This window comes from Dendroctonus ponderosae, unplaced genomic scaffold, assembly GCF_020466585.1.
Source record: "Dendroctonus ponderosae isolate FM_Combo_2020 unplaced genomic scaffold, Dpon_F_20191213v2 Dpon_F_20191213_1, whole genome shotgun sequence".
Classification (NCBI taxonomy): Eukaryota; Metazoa; Arthropoda; class Insecta; order Coleoptera; family Curculionidae; genus Dendroctonus; species Dendroctonus ponderosae.
Window position 1 is genome coordinate 60116645 of NW_026017110.1, and position 23843 is coordinate 60140487.

The 23843-nt window shown below is 35.4% G+C and overlaps 1 protein-coding gene across 3 annotated transcripts in view; it reads right to left on the reverse strand.

Moving 5' to 3' along the window:
* The window catches only part of LOC109541153 (neurotrimin), an 87627-nt gene that overhangs the window by 34285 nt on the left and 29499 nt on the right, over positions 1 to 23843 (reverse strand). For all 3 annotated transcript variants that reach the window (XM_048670453.1, XM_019909921.2, XM_019909920.2), the window contains exons 2-4: positions 15516 to 15581; positions 8231 to 8331; positions 764 to 971 (exon numbers count right to left, since the gene is read on the reverse strand). In XM_048670453.1, coding sequence (XP_048526410.1) covers positions 764 to 971; positions 8231 to 8331; positions 15516 to 15581 — 375 coding nt within the window. The remainder of the gene's footprint in view (positions 1 to 763; positions 972 to 8230; positions 8332 to 15515; positions 15582 to 23843) is intronic.

A 23843-nucleotide genomic window follows, 5' to 3' on the forward strand; every position in this document is an offset into this window, starting at 1 on the left:
ACAGGAATTATGGAAACGGTGGAGTTTTTTGGGTTTTTAGGCCGCCGTGAAACGCGGCTTGGGTCTTCAGAGGTGCTTTGGAATAAACACCTCTGAGAATGCAAGCCACTCATACTTGCGAGACGTCAGGAAGAAATTATTTTCGACGACGGCCCAAAAGCCCAAAAAACTCACCAGTTTCAATCATTTAGGAATTTGGGCATTCGACTTATAAAACTTAATTGTTCGGTGACAAAGGAAAAGTTGCAGTTGGGAATGAAATGTGACACTAAAGTTACGAGTTAACCCAGTCTAATCCCTTCAAAGCTTGGATTGCGCTATATGCTTTTATCGGTTCCCAGGAAAATAAAGCATTTCTCCGGAAATAATCGTTTCACCTTTCAACATTATAAAATTTAATTGAGTCATGCAGCAGACCCAAAAAAAATATGGAGAGCTATTTTTCACCGCACCGTCCCAATGTCGCAAATGAATGTTTTCCTCAATATTAACCTTTGGATGTCAACAGAGGACGCGTGGTTTAACGTGCGAAAAGTGGAAACTCCATGATAAAAAGTACTATTACCGAATAATAGCGATGTCGTTGTGAAACGTAATGGACGACACTGGATTACCAGAATGATCTCGTAAATTCTAACTTTTGACAATATTAAATATGAGGGGCATTTTTGCGGAGCCAGATGGGCCAAATGAAATCCCGACCATAATCAAACTGGTAAACTTGTCTTTATTCCTTACGCAATAGCAAAACTGTTCAACTTACCAACTACTTCGAGATACCCTTTTCTGGATCTCATAGGATCAGTGTTAACTTGACACATGTACCATCCTCGATCCACTTCTTGGACGTTCTTTACATGCAAGTACCATGAGCGATGGTCGTTGTAAGATAGCGAAATTCGTGGATTTTGCGTTATAACGTTATGGTGGATGGACAGAATGGTCTGGGTGTCTACTCGAACCCAAGCAACCTGAAACAACGATAGAACTACATATTTATTGTAATCAGCAGGAGAGATGCTCAAGCAGTTTTTCCCCACATGATGGCCACAAACATGTGGACACTGCAAACAACAGTGAAATTTTTTGGAATCGTGAAAGTTTTCTGATGTAAGTAAGTAGAGTTTTGGAGATGTGCTAATCTCAGGCACCCGGGACTGGGTTAAAGCTCTCGCCTCCTTCTTGCCTCAGAGCACACTTCATTTGAAACACCTTTATATTACTGACTTTTGCACCCAGTTTCATTTTAAGTGTTTTCCGCAACTAATTTCAAGAGCGAATTTCGACTGAATTGAATTTTGCTCGTTGCCTCTATTTTTCTAAATATCTCAGAGTGCTTAAACGCGACTACAAAACGAAACGATTGAGCAAAAACGCATGCATGTGAAAATTTCGGAATCCCGAACTGATAAATCGACACAAAAGGTATATTTTTCCGATATTTTTCGTTCGAAAAAATTTAAACATGGTTGCGGAAAATAGCAGCGAAAAAGCGCATTTTGTATTTAGTAAATTTCAATTATAAAAAACCGCTCATTGTTTATACAATTCATTAACTAGCTTGGATGCTTATTTCAATTATTGTTTCATATAACGATAAATTTATTTGACAGGTGGACATGCCTAATTAAACAGGACTACATATTTTAATCGAAATGTTCTATTAAATAGTGATTTGTTTCTATACACGTTCCAACCCTTCTTTTGCTTTATTGACGAATATATTATTGATCTAATTCACCGATAACAGAAAAAATATTTAATTGGACAGCAGATTTAGCGATCTGCTGTTTATTGGGGAGCTTTTCACGTCGAAAGCAATTTAGTGAACTCAAAAACACGCATACTTATGAAAGTTTTACTTTTCACCGAAAATTTCATAAGATGTAAAATTGATTTTTTCTAAAAACATTAAACATCTTCAAATGCCTCTAAATCATATAATTTTCTTCTTAGGGTAGTGAATAACACAACAAATCCAATGAACAATACTCTGGACGTTCCAGATCCGAAATAGTTGACTTTTTCGTGCCATTTTTGAGCGCTTTTTGACTGTACGATACCAATTTAAGTCCAAATAATACGATTCCAATAAACATTTCGCATTTTATTGCTCACACCTTCTTTTCAAACTTATTAGTTTCGGAATTTATTATTTTATCTTTAGCTCACCTGCCACTGAGGAACTTTCATGAATTTCAAGTGCAAGTTCAAGAATTCACGAAAAATCAGCTCATGCTCAGATTCTAATGAAAATTGCGCAATTTTTGTGCTTAACCTTTCGTTTCGCTTTCCTGAAATTTCAAGACGCAAATTTTCCTAATTAGGGAGTGACGATGTTTTAATTAGCTCAACTGCAATTCAGAAGCGTTTATGAATTTCAGCCGGAAGTTCATGAAGTTTAGAAAAATCAGGCCATACTCAGATTCTAATAATCTTTTCGACATTTTTAACCAAAATCTTTTAGCCAACCTTTTTAGCTTTGCCAATATTTCAATTCGCTACTTTACCTAATTTGGAAAGTTCAATTTTTCGTTAGCTCACATGCACATCAGGAGCGCTGTTGAATTTCAAATGCAAGTTCAAAAATTTCTGAAAAATGAGCCAATGTTCAGTGTCTCTTTAAAGTTTCTCAATTTACAACTTCAACCCTCGTTTTTCTTGCGCCCAAATTTCTCTTTGTTAATTGGCAATTATCATTTTTCTCTAGCTCAATTGCAATTCAGGAACGTTCGTGAATTTCTCGTGCAAGTTCAAAAATTAGCGAAAAATCTGCCCATGCTCAGATTGTAATGAAAGTTTCGCACTATTTGTCATCAGCTTTCCTTTTTGTTCTGCCAAATTTTCATGTCGCAACGTTACATAATTTGGAAGTTAAGAATTTTTAATAGCTCAACTGCAATTCAGGAACGTTCAATAATTTCCCAAAAATAAGCCCATACTCAGGTCCTAATGAATTTGTAGGCATTTTGAGCCCAAACTCTCTTTAGCCATTTTTTGCTTTTCCAAAATGTCAAATCGCCTATTTACACCTAATTTGGTAGTTATCATTTTTCTTTAGGTCACATGCACAGCAGGCGCGTTTTTGCATTTGGAGTTACACAAAATTACATATTTTAATCGAAATGTACTATTAAAGAGTGATTTGTTTCGATATTGATATACTTTAACGGAAATAATATTTAATTGTCCAGCAGATTTACCGATCTAGTGTATTACACTATTTAGTTTTCTATTAATATCGTTTCATATTAATTACAGTCTACGATATGGCCGGAGCCGTTGAGTAAATTATATACCGACAAGAATCTAGGTTTAGCCATAGGACTTTTATGAGCCTGTTTAATTAATACTGCACGATGTCGATGGGATTTTTTCTTCTACGTAATTCCGGCCTATTTTTCAACAACATTAATTCGGTATTTTTCCTATACATATTAAACTTTTGTAGTAAATAGACAATAACCAAGAGAAACTACGCAAAGCGCAATAATTCGCTAATTAATAATTATAGCTACATATGTAGATAAATAGGAAAATAGAAACAACCTCGTCCAGATTCAGTGTACGCAATATTTTCCTTTTAAACACGAACGCTTTCTATCTCGACCCATAAAATATTTTCCTTGCATAAACTACTCGTACTGTAGTTTCCTTAACGGCTTATTTCCTAACATATCTACTGCTGGCCCTGCTGCGGTGATAACTTACTACTTAAGGTGATAACAAGACATTTAGTGTCTAGAGTAACGGAACTGGCAGGTGTTTTAGAGCTCCTATTGGCCACCATGTCCTTTGAAATACCGAAAGCTCAGTGGAGTTAAATCGGAATCTTTAAAGCTGCTGCTTAAGGCAACTGTAGTTATCGTCAGTTAATGTGGCAAAATCCACCCGCATTCAGAAGAGAAAAGAATGGCGAAGCTTTAAAGGTGATGAGCACTTCAACAGGATTCAATTAAGCAATTATGTGAGCAAGGAACAAAAAATATACTGTAACACTTGATAGGAATTCTTACCGTTCAAGTCATGTACTCGGAGGCGTAAAAGTATAACCCATTTATTATTGTAACGTCGCATTTTGTTATCATCCATGTGGCTCTATTCGAAAATTGATGGGCACCAGTTTACAGCAACGAACGTCCCTAGATGTAATACGATGGCACGGAATGCATATTTTATTCAATAAATTGATGCTCATATTTTTCATACGTGAAATACCTACCCTAATTTAGGCTTGACGTATCCATGTCATAAAACCTTTGCTTTTAATATTTAAATACCATTATATCGCCATGGACATAAGTCCGTTCATTCTCGATATAAATAGGAAATAGTCTCAGAGTCGCAATGTTTAACGCGGTTTTAATGCGAAACGGAAACTTGCGGGGCTTTGCTAAGTTCATAAATTGGTGTTTTGGATGTCCAACCCTACTATTTCATACCATTTCCTCCATTATTATACCGGCTGGAGTAAACAGTCTGAGAATTGACTTTAATTTGGCTTCTAAAAGGAATGTTTGAGCTGAACTGCGTGTATTCCAATGAGTGGAATCACATGCAGAATTCCACTAGGTTGATGTTTTTGGACCAATAGCGTCAGCAATTCCGTTTCCTCATTTAACAATTGCTAATTAAGATAACCAACTCCCTCTCTCTAGTGTTATTGATGTCAACTGTTGAGCGTCTAATTTATTTGCGGAATGCTAACGCCAAATAACCGTCAATAGTTTACTTGCCTCTTACAACTGCCACTTGATTAATCAAAAGTGGAAATGTAAACGCGAAAGCTGATATAGCAAAACAGGTCCCGATGCCCACTAAAGTGAAGCAGAGCTTGTAAATATTTTTACAGCAGCAATGAAGTGGATTAAGCAATTTCAGCCCAAATGAGAGTTCCATTAATTGAGACAGCTTAACAAAACAAAGTCTGTTACTGGGAGTTGAATTAATTTGATCTTTCACACCGAACTACTACAACTTTTTTTTATTTCCCATGTCATTGTGTAAAGCAATTTGGCGTGGGTCAACCACTAAATTTAATTTCGTTTTTCTCCATTCCTGTCTTCGTTTCTCCCCCCAAGTAGTATCGCGTGCCAATGAGATTTGCCAGGAACCTGTTTAAAATAATAAAATTAGCGTACACTCGGCACACATACACAAACAATAAATGTGGAAACAAAACAAAGTTGAGAATGGAAGTGCGAGACTATCCGAAAACGTAGTGAGGAATCGGTCGTGACTTGAATATGTGCCGGAAGACTCGACGATGGACTGAACTTGCTTATTTTACGCCCAAATCTTTCCGGGAATTGGATCTGTCATCATTTTTCAATTGCTGCCAGGTAGGAATTCTTACCACCAAGTGAACGAAAAACAAGCTAGGAAAATCCCCTACATCCATATAACATGTCAGTTACGGTTGTCTGGAAATCACTGCATGGCTGTGGTAATGGTTTAATATTCTTGCTCGTATGCATTTCCTTACATTAGATTAATTATTCTGCGCTTGTTTTGAGCAGCGCTACCACAGCTTATACTTTCTGAAATTACACATCAACCGCTTGCCAGACCATTTAAAGTCAGTTTTATGTAGCTACGCTTTCTCTGCCCCAACATCATTAACTTAATCTTTAGTCTTCAAATTATATGATTAATGCAAACCCAGCTGATAAATGAAGGAAATTTGTACAAACGGATATACTTTTAAACCCAACATTGTCCGGTACAACCACTCTGGATAATTGCTAGTTTTTGCGGGATTTTGACCATTAGATGTATTATTTAGTCCCACTTTGCACCGTGCTAGTCTCAACAGAGTTTCAGTACGTGAAGCGTTTTCCGATTTCTGGAATACTGTTCCGGGCATGATTTCGTATATACGTAATTGAGAAAAAGAGTTGCCAGAGCCATGCGGGCTTAAGTGCTAATGAGATACTTAATATTTAGCGAAAATTATTCAGCTTGCTGAGAGACATGGCAATTCGGGCGACTTTCGATTTTAGGGTCTGGCATTTAAGCTTAATGGGCAACATTTCCTAAGACTAATTAATTAAGAACAGGATACATTTCCATGTGCGGGTTGCAACTTTTGTTTCAATATTTCCATAAACAGTCGTCCCTTTATTATGCACAAGGCAAAACGTATTTAAACTTAAACCTTCTTCCGGAAATTCTGAACAAAAGGTGAAAGACATTGAAAGGTACTTGCATTCCTCATGACAATTAAATTAAAATAAATAATCAAAACAATTCATCCTGAAATAAATATGAGAAGAAAACCCGGACCTGAGAATTTTTACAAAAACTTCCTCCTAAATACCATCAACCGTCAACCTACATATTTAATGCCATAACGATCTTGGCAGAAATCACCATGGTCTGTAAAGTAGGGAAAAACTGAAGGAACCGCAAAATTTTACTAAAACTCAATTCTATTTCTGACACGTAGTCAAACAAACTGATGAATTCTCCAAATTGCATCTGCTGGAAGCCGGAGTTCCTCATATGCAGATGACATAGACATTTTGTCAACTCAAAAAAGCCCTATTAGGGGTCGAGAAGTGTGTAAAAGTATTCGCACAACCTCCAAAATTGGTTCAAAAAATGAGACAAAGTCAATTGGTCTCTGTTTGTTGCGTCTTCTGGAACTTTCCCTATTCCTCCGTCTTGATGGGATTTTTTAAACATTTTTAGAGGTCATATTTGTTCATTCATCCTTATCATTTGTCCAAACCATCTTAATCCTCTCCTATCCTTTCCAGAAATATTTCTTGTGCATCTGCTTTTCGTGTTATGTCCTCATTTCGGATTATTTGCAATTTAGATATACCTTCACTGCGCCGCAGATACTCAATTTCCACGGTATTTATTTTTCGTTTCATTTCCGCATTCAGTCTCCACCATTCACTTCCGTAGGAGAAACAGACTCCAGCATTGTTCTTCCTATATGCTTTTTCGCCTTTCTTGAAATTTTTCTGGGTCACCAAATTGAATTTAAGCAACTAATAAAACGATTTTAATTTCTGTTTTTTTTTGTCCGAACTAATGAGTAGTGGTTAGCTAAACATGACTTAATTCGTGTGAATCAGTCATAATCGACAATCAGTTCAGGTAGTAAGATTATTGGATGCGACCTACACACGCTCTACACCATCAAAGAGTAACAAACAATTATCAGCTATTCCGCTTATATTTTGTGCGTCTCGAAAAATCCTAACTTAAATCAACATCAGAACATCAGAGCTCCTTCCCTATCGTGGGAAGTTATTTTCGTTGCCCAATGTTATTTAACATTCACAAATCCGTACTTAACACAAGCCAGGATAGGAATAATTCTCTGTAATCCGCATTCCAGTGACATTATCTGCCGCAAAATTATTCGCAAATTATGTTTAACTAGATGCCTTCGTCCGATTACAATAATTCTGTACAGTCAATATACCTGGCCTATTAATCATTGTAACCCTTTAAGCCTAAAATCTTAGGCCTTCAACCCCTTTTGAATGCACGCAACCGGGACTAGACATATTTGTTTCGGTAGATGCAACTTTGAGTACTTCGATTTGTTTATCTTCATTATAAATTCATAACAGAGTGGATAATAATACACCTAGCGAAGACAGAGCCGTAAATCTTTGTCATCCTCCACGCTTTTCAATAATATTGAGTGTAGTCAATAAATCAAAGTATGCATATGATGTTTATATTAAGTATTTGCCACTTTGGCGGAAAACAACACGTTCTTGTATAGCAATTTTGATACTCTACTCCATCAGTAAATAGATTTTTCTGCTTCTTATTCAAAATCATTAAATTTGTAACTAGACATGACCAAGGATTTAGTTTCATGTTCTTATTAAAGCCACTATAAAAGCTGAAAAGATGAAATCCCAAGCCAATGCAAGGAAAATCTTGAGAGAAAGCAAGATTCTGGATTGTCATAATGCTGCACGCTGAAAGATTCTGGTGATGCGACACTTAATGACTTTACTAAGCAGAGCTGGTTTTGATTTATTTTCCGCACTTTTGCTTCTTTTGTCACGCTAATAACGCACCACTCAAGCATCAATAAACCATTTGGTACAAATTAACCAGCCTAATTGGCTCTCGAGTTTGCTTAAGTGGTTCGATACCTGGCCGACACATTGTACGCCCTATATAACAATAAATCCTCGAAACTAATATAGCGAGCTAATTAATCATTGTTACCCCTCTAAGCTTAAAGTCTTACCTTAAATCCCTTAAGGTTATCCACGACGCAGGCTAGTAAAGCGTCTCTGCCTACGGTCACTGTTACATTTAGGACTGGCTCAGTGAATCTGGGGAGTGAATCTGAAATAATAATAATTTTTATGTAGTCTGATTGGAAATATTCATCAGCCCGCCTATAATTTCCATACAAAAAGGTTAGAGCGTGAAATAAGAAAACCTCCCCTGGAGAGCGTTGAAACATTTTGACTCTAACATTGAGTCAAATGAATTTAGACAGCGGTATTTAATATTAAAATAGTTGCAAATCCAGATCTAAAGCAGATGGCATAGGAAAGGTTATTAGTGAATTTCAGAGCCCTTCAAGAGAACGAAACTTATTTGTACTCTGCCATAATTGCCAACATTTCATCTTGTTAGTCGTCTCCAAACCATTTCCCCGGTTTCTTGAAACTTTTCAATTCCACTAATTGGCATAAATTTGACCAGCACGTAATAGAACCAAATTTTCCATCGCTTTTAAAATCGGCAGGTTGTTTGTTTGGCAAATACATAAAAGTAATACGGAAAATCCGAGCCGATTTTCGCCTGAATGCTTAAACAAGTCGATCATTTTCCGTATTTCTAGTTTACGAAATGACCCTTATCATGCCATTAGCCTGTAAACCTTGACAGTGCCGATATTTCCAAACAGACATATCACTTAGGTATAGGATCTGGTATTCAGCATCAATAAATCGAACAATCCAGAAAACATTTTCAGAATTGCTTTTCGAATGAATATCTAGTGATAATTCAGCTGGATATTTATATACTTAAATTCTTATAGCCCGAGATAAATAAGTAAAACGGCTCAAAAATTAATAAGCAGATCCTGGATTTAATGTGTCACGTTTAAACGCTAAGTCCTTCAGATCCTCGAAGTTGAATAAAGATTCCGCAAAATTGTTTTTGGATCAAGAAACTTAACAAAGGATAAACGAAAACACGGAACAGGGGACAGCTTTCCGCTTCAAGCTAGATTTATCAATCAACAGCTGTGGTGTTTTATTAGTATAGGAAACTCATACATGGCTATTAACGCATAATGCAAAAGGTCGGCTTGAAAATTTTGGAAAACCGAGCTCGAGTAGAATAGAACTTGTTTTTGTACTAAGACTCTCGAGAATTCTTCACTGAAGGACTTCTCCCAATCATTTATAAATCAGATTTTTTTCAATAAATTTGACAATAGATAGCATAGAATCCGGAATTTTTTTCTTAATAAAAGTTAGGTCATGTGGCCTTTATTCGAGTCAAAGAATGTCTCAGTGCCCTTTTGATAAATGTGCTTACGAGGCACTCTGTATTGGGATTATTTTGGAGGAACCGGAATGTGATTTGGAAAGTACAATTTCCTGTTTCTAAAGTTCTACACAGCACGATAAATGTCCCCAATTTACCTTAAACATCGTCCTAACCGGTTTCTAAGCCACTCATTCCAAACGAAGCAATTGATTTGTTTCGCTCACTTTACACGTTTCCAGGTTCTCGGCAAAATAACCCGTTTGTCAATTCTGGCTAACAAATAGTAAAGCGAGCGGAAAAAGTCTCGAAACTTATTTTACATAAACTGATCCAGCCGGAATTAATTCAATAAACCGGTCTTAAGGAAACGACAACTAAATAACTTGTTCCATTGGGACAGTTGCGTGAGCTGAAATTTCCTGTCAGACATTCCATGCAGTATCGCGAAGAAAATATTGCCTGATGATTGAAAAGAAGTAATCCTCGGATAGGGAATTAATGAAAGAAGTTTATTTAAATGGTTAAAAATTGCTCCTCATTCAGATAAAATGTCCTGGAAAAGAGCTATGAAATAAAACTAAACGGGTTCAATAGAGAGAAAAATTTCCTATATCCGAAGTCGTTGTCAGAATGTTTTCTATAAAAATGCTTTCTGTATGGGTCAGCATTGTGTATTCAGCCGGTATTGTAGGTTATACCGTTTTCAGTTCACAGTCCGGTACATTTTCCTTAATCTGATTGGCCCCTTTTTATTATCCGTTTTATAGAAAGACCTCTGTACGGACGTTATACAGACCTTTGTTAGGTAATATGGTCTAAATCACAATTTTATGTCGAAGGGATACTTACGAAAAATGGATATGAACTTAGGCAGAACAAAAAAACCAATATGGTAATTGCAGATATGGTAAAACAGACTCGTCGATCTTGAAGTCATAAAAATATCGCCAGTCTCCTTTAGGGACTTTTGGCTAATAAAAAGCAGCGCTACAAATCGACGTCTTTATTGTCAGCAAATTGATTTTAATACCAAAGTTTTCATCAACCCCACTTTATTCGTATTGCATTGAATTCCCAAACTGCTTATGAGTAAATCCATTAACATCCGTATAGTGATTGTTCGGTAGCTTTCATTCATCATTTTTTCCAATAAAATCAGCTGTATACATTTGAGGAAATCAACAGTGCACACTATATCATGTAGAGCAATCAAATGAAGTTAAGAAATTAGAAAAATTCACCACAAAATCCTGTGATTAATGACCTGGCTTTCAGGCAATAGCATTACTCACATGTGTGGAAAATGAGTTTCCATATTCGACGAATAGAAAGGAACGCACCACTACGTATAAAAGTGAATTACATAAATAATGAGGAGTTTCGGTGTTGGAGTCTTGCTAACCAAAAGACAGTCTTGGTCTTGGTATTTCTTTTAAATAAGGCGCAAAATTAAATCAATTTAATTCAATAATAATGAAAGTTAATAATAACCAATACACAACAATAACATAATCTGAGGCTGTTGGCAGTTTTATTTCCGTAAAAACTGATGTTTTAAAAATGTTTACTCTTTTGTAACTCAAAATAATTTGTTAACAGACAGAGTAGACAATCCCTATCCAATTCAAATATTTTTTCATTCAGTATGATTTACATTCTCTTCCTGGGTTTCAGTCATTTATTGTCTTTATTTATCAATTAAAATACGTTTCGGTGTATTCTTCCACCATCATCAGTTTTGTTGTTTTAAGGAAGAGATATGGAAAACTGGAGGCAAGACTGACAAGAGAAAAGAACCGGAAACACGTTTTGACCAGATGCAAGAACCTTGCCGTCATACCAAAATTTATACAGGTGAGAAGAAGGGAATTTAATTTTGGGAACGGACAGAATCAAATAAAATATTTGAAAGTCTTGAAAAAAAACTGATGATAGTGGAAAAATACACCGAAACGTATTTTAATTGATAAATAAAGACAAGGAATGACTGAAACCCAGGAATTAATTTTGATTTGGAATTGAAACAGTCAGTAAAGTATATACAATAAAATTATATCAAACTTTATTTAAGGTGTAGAAATTATTTCGTTCTGATTGGGCTTTTAAATTATAACCGGTAACTTAACATTTGCTAATTTACTGTTTATACATCAACTTATTTCGGAACTATCGCAAAGGACATATAATAAGGGAAAAATAATGATTAAGGTTGTCTTTAAACTTTAAACTGATCAGCGCTACTTATTTACTTTCTGAAGTTCTACTCTTTCATAGTGTGCATGAAAACATGTACCTATTTTTTTCCAACTTATACTATAATACCAAGGTAAAAGTTGATAAATATTAGATCAAATATTCGACTAACCACCCGCCAATTTATGAACTGTAAATATGTCAAGCTCTGTTTTACTTATGTCCGACTTGTTCTTAGCTTTGGTTCCTAATTTTATCTTTTCTCACTTAAAGTGACTCGTTGGTCTGTTAAGCGTTTAAAACGGTTCAATTTTCTTATCATCGTTAAGGGCTACGAGGACAGATTTAATGCGGTTCAATATCGAATTACTTCGCTGTTCAATATCGACCCTGGTCTTGGTCGAGACCAAGATCGCTCGTCACTAAACCGCACGTATAAAAAAGAGAGCATATGCCTTTGCACTCATCAATAAAGATTTACTGAAAAAAATGCAATTAACTGTTTCTCTAAAAAGACTCTTAAAATAACACAGATGGAGTAATAACTAAATTACTCTGAGCTGTTCACATATTGCTTGTCGCTTGGCTTAGAGCCATTTATGAAAGCTATTTCGCCTAGTTTGGGTTTATTCCAATGTTATGACATCAAATAGTCCACATATCAAGCTTTGTCACAGCAGCTTTATCGCTGACATGCCTTACCGCATTTTTAATATATCGCTCTCGTTCCCTTTTCTTATTTCGTGAGCCCCAAATAACGCTGAAATGAGGAATTACCCACGATAGCAAGATACCTGCATATAGCTATTTATAGGGCAATGTGGGGCAAAGCAAAGGTGATTATATTATACGAAAATGTAATATAAATTGACTTAGTCCATATCTGGTTAGTGGGTGAAGCTGAATTTAAAGACCACCAATTAACGTAAACAAGCAACTAATATCAATTTAGAATTGTAGAAGGAAAAATGAATTAATTTCACTCAGAGAAAGGAGTACTTTTCCTTGGCAATTTCCATTTAATTTATTATTCACCTGACTTGTGTTTCCAGCGTGCGTTTAATTAAGTAAACAAATATGGCTGAGTTCAAGCCCCGTAGACATTTTCTCGTTGCAAACCACGAAATAAATAGGTAAGTCGCAAATTGGGGAAACGTTCTGGACAGGCTTATATTTTAGTCTAAAGAAAGATAGTCTCTGGCCTAAAAGCTTGCAGAAATTTTAGGATCGTGGGCGATATAAAAAGGGTAGATTTAGGGGAGAGACATATATCTGGCTGTCCATTTAAAGTATGTCAGTCAGAGAAGAATTTTTTCATCAGCGTGTAATTCACTTAACTTGGGATTTATTTGTTGTTACTAATCTCCTGATTGATTTGATTGTTCACAATTTCAGTAACTGTTGTACGTTTTTACTCCTGCACTTACCTTAATAAGTACAGATAATTTTCTAAATTGGCGTTCTTGTTTGTTACAAGCGAATTATGTAAAAACGTCAAAAAACTCGTCTTGTTTCTCACTTTAAATAAAATCAATAGAGTGGCTCTGCTACGGTGTGGTGTGTATGGTAATTATTCCTTAATCAAAGGAAAATAGGTCGCAAAAGTACGTGAAGTCCTTAAGCTTCTGCTAAAAACTAGTAATAATTGCAACCCCTGTTAATATTCATAATATTCTGGAGGCGAAGAATAACAATTTGGCGTGTAGAGGGCACGAAATTTATCTATTTAATGCACCAGAGAAAATTATGTTACAGAGGGATATACATGTATCAACAGTGTTAGTGGAAAACCGAAAATATTCTAATTTTAGCTAATGCTTTATAAAACTAAACATAAAATTCAGTTAATAACTTCGATGGATATTTCTACACACCAGGTGCAATTGATTATCAGTCAGTATGCTGATCGAACATACAAGCAGTTGTTAGCAATAATCATGTATCATCAATCGGTCATTTATTTTCCAAGATTCAATAAAAATAAAAGCAGAATCCATCATTGCAATGAAGGTAAAATTACGTTGTTTAATAATTGTGTGATTTTACTGGCATTGTTACATGAAAGCATTGACTAACATGAATGGGCCAAGCGAAATTATAAATATCATCATTTTATTCGAATTTAAGGAGCTATGAGATAACATGAAAGCTCCCCTGTTTGGTTCAAATACAAATGACAATTCCTATTTTAAATTGCAGACAACCGAAAGCAAATATTTCTGTTAGGCAAACTTTCCGATACATTGTTTACAATTTGTTTGCATACTGTGCACAAGCATTAGGATAAACCAGGATTTCAGTTGCATTTTTCGTTCAATATTTTGCTACATTCAAATTGAATGGAAACTTGTTACAGCCATGTAAGTCCTGAAGATCCTACAACGAATTGGGCTTATTATCTTTATGTGTACTTTGGATAATTAGAATTAATTAGGTTTGGAAATCTCCAATTGATCGAATTCCGTGTTTGATTTTGATTCGAAATTGGATTACGTGTAAAATGTTTGCTCAATTAGAATTCGCCTCAAACTTCTGTTTGGAAGTGTCCTTATGGACCGCTTTACTATGTATAAACACTATCCTAAAACTCCGGTTCGAATAATATTGCCCTCCCCTACACATTTTGCAAAGCTATTAGGGGGATTTGGCTTTTATGGTCCTCCTTTGTTGTTTTAAAAATGGCTTTCAAGGAACATGAAATTTTATGTGGGAGGCAAGAAGGTGCCATAACCCGGCAAAGTTTCTTACTTTCTGACACCTAGTTAAAAGTTGTTGGTAAATTACTGAATCGGACAATTTTCCTCATTAATTGTTTTCTTTATTGGCGTTGTTTAACATAAAGCTCAGATGTTTGGATTTTGCCTCAAGCCGGTGGTCGTTTGAATCCGGCTGTGGATTTTAGTGATTCAGTGCTCCAGATGCGCTGTTTCATAATTCACATTTCTGTCTTTATTGGGATAATTTGATTCCCTACGGTAGTTACCTTTACTTAGAAGTGAACGTTATTTTATTCATTTCAATACCGGCAGTGTACTAATTTGGATCTTTACTGAAGCCGAGTAGTCGCTGCTTAGTAAAGATTAATTCAAACCACTAGCTGAACTGGTACTGGTTCAAAGCTTGTTTAGATATTCAGAAGGTTTGTGAATTTTTCAATAGTTGAATATTCCCCAAAAATGACTAGGGAATTATTTTGATTCCATGACTAGTTAAATTAGTAAACTTCCAGGTAATAGTTGAAACAGTAAATAGTTGAAAATTAAGCAATTTGGCTAGCTATCATTGGTATTCTCGCAAAGGAAAAGATCAACGGAAAAGTTAGCTTCTAGTTGATCTTCAAAAGTTAAATGATATTTCCCCAAATTAAGTTCTGTTTTGATTAGCTGGCTAAACTAATAAACTTATTCTACGTCAAAATAAAGTTTTCCCAGCCTCAAGTTTTGTCTCAGCGCCGTGCAAAGGAGAAAGTTATAAGCTAGGTGAATCGAGAGCATTAAAGATTGCGGAAACTTGTGGAGCGAGTACGAAATTATGATGTGGATCGAATTTCCTAGCATTTAGAGTTAAGAGCTGGTATAAAACTTTTATATTAAGTTGCGTTTGTTGTTTACTTTTCTTTGGAAAACTGTCTTTGAAGGATTTTTCAAATCATCCGTCTTATAGGAAGGATCACGATTTATAACGTGAATGATATAAGAGGGAATTCTAGCGCATCAAACGCATTCGAATGAGGTAATCAGGAAAGGTCAATTTAAGTTCCACGTTAGAACTGGAACAATCCCGTATCGGTTATAGTTATTATTACTACTGCTACATTTAGGACTTACCTTGATTAGAATCGGCCCCGTTGAGAACCGATATCCCATTGGGTTCAATGTTTCGAACGTGCCGTCCTGCAATCAGAAAAGTGTTTGTTTATTAAAGTTGGACTATTATTATTGCAACTGTGAAATTGGATCGCATAAAAATAACGGCACTGTTCAATATACAATCGTTGGCAAAATTGCCAATATAAACCCAACTAAAGTGGGCTTTGTTGTACCTACATTTGGAGAAATTAATTCATTCAACTTGAAAATGTCGCTTACACGAGAAGTAGTTACTCGAGAACGGAAAAGAGGGAAACAGGTTAAAGTCAAATATCACACCTCTCCATAATACAATATCTGGCTATATCAATACCAAGATTCCGTTCGGAATTTGAAGTCAATATTCTAAATATGCACCTATTGTAACAGTCTTAATGAGAAAACTTCCTCAAACGCAATCAGCACAGCTTTAAGTCCCATTAGGAATGTAGAACTTTATATGAGATTCCCTGAAACAGAACGATTTCGATTTTATTCAGCCAATCTCGTTATTCGAATTTTATCCTCATAAAAAATTTAACACACTTCAACTGTTACTTTATCGCGCCACTTTAAACCTCTTTTGAAGTTTTTGAAAACTTTAATATACTTGACTGTTCTCACATTCAGAATTTTAAACGGTTTAAAAGAAGCTTTAGTGGATATTTCATGGCAAACAGCCTTTCATTTTGGAAGCACGCGAGCGTATGGGTTTTAGTTTAGTAAATAATTAATCGACTATAGAGCACTGTGATACTTTGTCGAATCGACAGGGGCATCAAACGGCTTAAAAATTCAGTTGACATTTAACTGCTGGATATATTTGTAACTAAAGCTAATGTAAAATTAAACGTTAGTAGATGTAGATTTAACAGATGCATTTGCTTCCATTTTTACGTGGGAGCAACAATGGCTCTGAGTATATAAAAAAATATCACGAAAACAATAGCCAAGCAACAAGCAAACGTCACTGTAATAAAACGGCATTGAAATTTAAAATTTTACAAGAGCTTAAGGCGGCAATTACAGTAAAAGAAAAAAACATAACAACGAGACAAACGAATTGAATGTTTTATAGTAAAACTAGCTGACCCGGCAAACGTTGTATTGCCATATAAATTATTCCTAGGGTTTTTTTTCATCTCGAGTGGGCGGTTTGCCCACTTGAGATTTTTTATTTATTTTATTTTAAGCTGATTGAATCACTAATATAGCTATTAAAAGATAGGGGTTTATGGCAGCACCCATATCACTTAGGGGTTTAAAAAATAGATAACAACCTATTCTTAGACCTACTGAATATACATACAAAATTTCATCAAAATTGGTCAAGCCGTTTCGGAGGAGTATGGTAACTAAAACTGTGACACGAGAATTTTTATATATAGATTATATTAAGGAGAAATTGACTCGTTGGCCTCGCAAATTCGGCAATTACTCGTGTTTTTAGTGTTATGAAGTCAGAATTTTGAGACGCTAATTGTTTGGTGCGTCTTAGAATTGAGCAACAAATCACTACCTGCGATTTTTTCACAGCGAGTATAGCAATCACAAACAAACTGTGATGAACGAAAAATTAAACTGTGATCTAAAATGTGATTGACCCAAACATGATTAATAAGCGACTAATATTTTCACTGCTAACGCTACTATTGCGAGTTTCGTGTAGAAATCATAAGTTGCACATGCGGCCCGGCGAAAGAACGAATAAAATTATTTTGATCCGTAAATCGCTAATGAAAGTTTGCATTCACGGGTTCCCTTGAGCCTGGATTTTATTGATATTTTTGGGAATCGTATTTCAGTATGCACCATTCATTAGCCGTATTCTGATTGTGTATCGGTAACCTGTTTGTGTATTTTTAAAATAATTTTCTGGTGATACGTTTAGTGGTTCTGTTTTGTTCATTTATTAATTTTTTGTGGAATTTATTTCTTGCATTAGATGATAATTTTGGAAAATGCAACTTGTGTAAAATTATCTTACAAAACAAATACCTACGTCGAATTTGAAACGGCACATGAAATGCAACGTCCCACAATATCAATAAATTCTGAAAATTTTCGAGAAATGTAGCAAAGTAATATTTTTGTACCTATTTTCACCCAAATCAAGTTTTTTTCAGTTCAAAAATTGAAATCAAATGTAGCTTGTTCACACAGAATTAAGAGCATTAATACGCTATTCGTTCTGTGTAAAACAATAGTTTTTGTTCCTATTTTATTTTTCAAATAAGGTTATTTATTTAAAAACATGATTTACAAATGTTTTAAAATTGTTTCTGCAAGTGACGCACCATTGCCAATCACCTTATAACGCCTGTATCACGAAAACTGCAACCACAAGTGAAACCACCTTCACAGGTTAGATTTAGAGTAAAAAAAAATACATTCACAGTTAAAACAGATTTTAAAATCACGCTTTAGCTCATCTCTAGTGCGTCCAGAGCTAACGAGCCCAGCCCAAGCCGAGCCTGAACAGCAGGAAAATTAATTTGATGTTTCGTCAAGGCAGACGATCCATTTTCTGTAGGTGTTCTGACGAAACATCAAATGAATTTGCCGCGGCTCCGGCTCGGCTCAGGTTCGGCTCAGGCTCGTCGGGTCTAGACGCGACATTGCACCTAGAAGAAAAGAATGAGACAACCTGCATTTTTCTTATCTATATTCCTAATGTCGGTCCAACTTTGCTACTACTTTTAACCATTCCATTCAAGATAGAAGTCAATGTTGCTGCCAAACAAATCGCAAAATTTATGAATGGTCGTCCCTGGTATTATCAAAATATAAAAAATTGAAAAAAAAACAGTATATAAAATGAAACTTTTCTAAAACAATAACCAGCGAATCGGTTTGGCTGACTGGCCTTAGCCAATGTGTTCGCCATCTAAAGGCCCTTATTGTCAGAGACGGATGCCCCGAAATTACACATTTTCACACAGAGATAAGACTAAGCTGTTATTTTTATTTCCTTTTAACCCAAAGGAATAAAACGTCGCCAAATAAAATCTCATTGTTGAAATCTTAGAGAAGACCGTCAAATTTACGGCACAAGAGCTGCTGGCTTTTTCGTTTCTAAACTGATTTATTTCCGCCTGCAGCAGTGTTGTGCTAGCTTCCGGTGTTTACCTTAATAAATTAGAAAAATAAAAAGTAAGCCCAGAAGTTTATATCCGTTTACATTTAGCCTTGTCGCAAATAAGGGCGTCTAATCCTATGGCGTATCTAATTTAGACAATTCCCCTGCTTCATTACACGGTCATAATTTTTCAAAATGCCTGGTGGTAGTAAAGTTCTTTGAGCAGAAAATGTGACTTCGAACAAGCCTCTGTTCTTCGACGAGTTGTAATTTTTCCAAGATGCAGACATCAATGAGTATTTTATTAATCGCCTAGTCATTTAAATGTAAATCAGGTGTGCAGTTCCTTGTCAGAGGTTCGTTTGCTTTTCCCATAGTGAAAAGTTCCAATTTGCCGTTCCTAGATCTATATATTACACTATCTTAAAACTATAAAGTTAAATGGTTTCCTAGTTTAAAATAACCAAGGGGATCAAAATAGTTGTCTAACACGGCAACATTCAAGTTAGATGGTCCATTATTTAAATTCAAATTTACGTGAAACAGCAAAAATTGCCATTAATAGACCCTACAGTATTCTAAATTTGCCGCTTATGGCGTATCTGCTTAATAAAGCTACATCATCAACCTTTGAATACAAATTTCCGGCCTTTGTTCCTTAAAGTATAAAACCTGGCGAAGGGATCTTATAATTTATTCATAATATTAGCGACACCGTCTTGTTTTCAAATCAGAATTGAGTTGGGGTTTATTCGACACTAAAGATTTGTTAAATAACATTGCCACGATTGAGGCATTGTCCGGTTAAGAGAGTTTTAAATCGTGGGGTGGAGAAAGGATATTAATGATGCTTTATCAGGGCATTTTAATGGACTAAGCAATTCTGCTTAATGAAACAACCGGAACAGATTAGTCTGGAATTCCTGTCGCAATTAGAGAAAGGGTGAAATGGAAGTCATCGTGCTAATCAGAATTCAAAACAGCCATAATTTGGGGTTTTCAAATTTCGAAACGCCTTGAATATATTCAGCTGCAGCTCCGTTATATTCAGGAACTTATCGCCAATTGAAGGTGCATCTAGAAAACTAAAACCTTTTGTTTCTTAGGCATTTTAGAAATTTTAAATAAACTCATTTTCCGCTGAAGATTTTTTTGAGGTTCCAATTTTGAAACGCAGCTATTGAATATATTGAAATTTAACTCCGTTATCTTCGGTAATCTACTGAAAGACCAAAACATTCTCATTTTCTTGTATTTTGAAAATTTAGTCACAAGTCATAAAAAAATCAGCTCATTTTGGTTTAAAAAGCGTTTTGAGTGTCAAATTTTTAACGTTCTCTATTTATTGGGCTCTAATTTCGTTATTCTTAAGACTCTTTCGTAACTGTAAAGGATATTTGAAAGGCCAAAACCATCAGTTTCCTTGGCTTTTTGACCATTTCATATCGCAAGAAAATTCAGCTCATTTTCCCCTAAAGTGTGCGCCAAGTTTCAAAATCTGAAAATTCATGAAAATATCTGGCTCTAGCTCTGTTATCTTTAAGAATCGCTGGTACCTTAAAAGTGAATTAAAAGATAAATACTCTCTCTTTCTGCACTTATTAAAGCCCGCAACCTTCATTTCAGAGATCTAATTAACACCCATCGATCCCGATTCGTAGTGATCGATTTGATTGAAACATTGATTTCGAGCACTTTATCAAAAAGAGCATGGTTTTTGAGCCAATCGGCGAAAACATATGATTAACTCATACGGTTTAAAACAACAGCAAGTGATTGATGGTATTGTCATACTCCGCTTGCTTGCTTGTTTAAACTAACCCAAGTGCAATTAATATGTTAGCTTGATAAACACGTCGCGAATCAAATATGTAAGGCAATATTCATGTTTCTAATAGGAACACTTTCCCAGAAGATTGAAGCTGTTCAAAGGGAGAAGTGCCTTGAACCAGGTAGGGAGTAACCAGAAGAGCAATTGTCTCCTCCTAGCACAATATTTTTTTCTACTCGGCTACTTTGGAGTAACACATGGGTATAATAATGGGCAGATAAAGAGTGAAAATCAACTGCCAATTAATCGAAAATACCCCAGTGACATTCCACAGTCAAGTACCTATCTTTTTCGCAAATCAACACCCCCTGTTGTGCCTAGTTCTCCACAACAATATATTTACCTCTTTTATAGCCAATAAATCAGACAAAATCTATTTGGGGCATCTGGCTGGAAAATCAATGGGTTCAATTAACTAAACAAAACTAAGGAATAAATTTACAAATTAGTTAACAGTTAAAACCTAATGGTTTTAAACGATATTCAAACTGTAACGCCTATTGCCGGAACATTTACAGCGGAAACATGAATTGTGAATAAAACAGTGGATATTGTCAGGCATGTTTCGGAATTATTCGCCGGCTGTTAGGAGGTTAGGCCCGTTATGGTTATTAATTTTATTGTTTAAAACGATTTATAATTGTCGCAACTTCGCTAATTGAAAACTCGCGTTAATGTTCATTTGAGCGGTTTGCATAAATGTCGTTTAATCTAATAGAAGCATCATTAAATCCGAAGTTGGCCAAGCTATGGTATCAAACACCAATTGGAGTACAAGCAATCAGTTATATCTCTTTGTGGGAAGATGGTGATGGGGTGATGCATCAATGTCAGCAAGTGTTCTTTCCAAACAGAAAATCACTCAATTTATTAATTTTCGCTTTAAAACAACTGGCGCCGGAGGATAACGGTTCCATTGCAGACTAGTTAGAAATTGGCCTTTTCAAAGACCCTATTGCCACTTCCAAGTCATCAATCTAACGATAAATGGAGAATTGAATAGGGAATAATCGCCTGCATAAACATGCTTTATCTGCAAGTGCAATTATTGAAATTTGCATGAAAATACGCAATTCAGGGAGCGTTCAATATAAAACTCTAGCATTATTAATCAAAATGAAAGACTCTCAAATTTGGAAAATTATCAAGAAACCCGAATTACTTAAATGTCTGTGTTTCTGGAATATACAGTTTTCATACTAATGCACTTTTAAGATGGCAAATTCATCGATCATCTATAGTGAACAAGTAATAATTATATTGGTACGTGATTTTTCTTTCAGTCTCTTAAGCCAACTTTTATCTGAGCACTCATCGATTATATGAAAATATGTGGCCAATGTTTTAAAAAAGTGGCCCATTTTTCTTTTGTAATCTTTGACTAAAGCTTCCAACGAACATTGGAAAATGGCCAGCGCTTCTTACATGAACGGATCGTATCGTATACTGGGATGATTTAGAATTTCCCAGCATCTTCATTCATTAAAATTTTCCTTTAAAAATTAGCCTTCACAAAGAAGTACATTTATTTCAATTTATCCCGTTTGTTAGGCTTTTGATCGAATTAACTCAAGAATGGATATTTTTTCGGGAGTTATTATTAAGTTATTCAATGTTGAATTATCCATATTTACCACCCTAATGTATTTGTTCTAATACTGGGGAAGATTTTTTGTTGAATTTTTCTCTTTTATTAATAACTTTTCTTTTCAAAGTGTTTGACTTCTTCTAATAATATTTAAAGAATTGGATAGGTTTGCGCAATAAACACTAACAACCATCTCTTTCATCTGGGGTTTTATACGATTTTCCTTGAAACTCAAAATCCCGCTTGCCATTGCATTTTACCATTAGGTGAAGAAAGCAAGGCAAATCACAAACTAGTAATCCTAACGTTCCAAACGAAATTGTCCCTCCATAAACTTTCGCCTTTATCTTGCAGCCAGTATGCGGATCCAGATACTTTGAGTGATAGAACTGATAAAAATGTTAAGAAGCGTTTTTGCTGACGCTTTCGGAATAGAGAAGGGAAACAGAGTTTAAAGCAAGTGTATTACGTATGTCTTTCAGTCTTTTTTACTTTAGGGGCGTAATTTTCCTTCCCAAATTTCTGCCTCACTCATGATTGTATTCAGAGCCCTTTAGGGGTCTTAAGAACAAAAAAGGGTGTTTTTGCACAGTGACGCTACAATTGCGTACATGGGGGCAGTGGATTGTGTAATACCTAGTAATGTATAGAGTAAAGGGTCAAGAATGTTTTAGATTTAGATCATTATTTTAGAGAACATGTTGGCAAATCTTGAATAAAATGATTATTTCGTGTTTATAGTCAATTACCGGCCGTCTTTTTAAAGGAATGACTGTTCAAAATCACTCGGATACGAAAATCAAAAGTAAAGTAGATGGAAACATAGCGTTTACGTAGCGGATGAGTTAATTTGCAAAAAGTCCTTTTATATCCTTCGGCAATAGCGGTCTTAGAAGAAAAATTCCTCGGGATCGAACGTCTGGGTTTAGGGTGGTGATAGGTCGACGATAAGGGAGGGTAGTATGCAGCCATTTTTGTGTTTGCTGACAAAATCAACGGCCGGTCCGATAAATGGGATGGCGAATGTCGCTTTTGAATATAAAACGGCAACCGTGCCGATTCTGAAAGTTCCCGTTGATTAAATCACCCTGGCAAATCGCATTGAAAATGCGAATCATGGGATATTTGTTTATGCTCCGTTTTACTTCAGATAATAAGACGAGACGCTATCGAATCTGATTTCCGAAACTAATTATTTCCGAATTTGGTACTTCTCCGATCCGAATAGGGATTCGTGGCAAATTGCGCGCTAGAAAGGAAATATCTGGAATATTTCCGAGATTCTGGATTAGTAGAGGAGAAACTAAGATTTTTTGCCCTTGTAAGCCTCTGCCCTCTGTTTTCCTTTTCTAATTCTGCACTTTAGAACGCTACTGAATGATAAAGGTAATGCGACCGTCATTATGGATTATAATATCTATGATCAAAAAATTAATGAACTTTTAAATGACAAAAGTTATTCAAAATTAAACAAAAATCCAACAGAACGTTTTGAAAGACAAATTTATAACACTTTAAAAAAATTTAAACATGAATTCACAGATTACGTTAGATCAAAATTAACACCACACAATAGTAAAACACCACATTTTTACGGAGTTCCAAAAATTCATAAAGTTAATATTCCTTTACGACCAATAGTTAGTAGTATAAATTCACCTACACATCCCTTAGCCAAATATATTTTAAACATTTTAAATCCCCTAATAAATAACACAACTTCCTATATTAAAAATTCTGAACATTCTTTACAAAAATTATCAGACATAGACATAAATCCAAACCATATTCTAGTAAGTTTTGATGTTG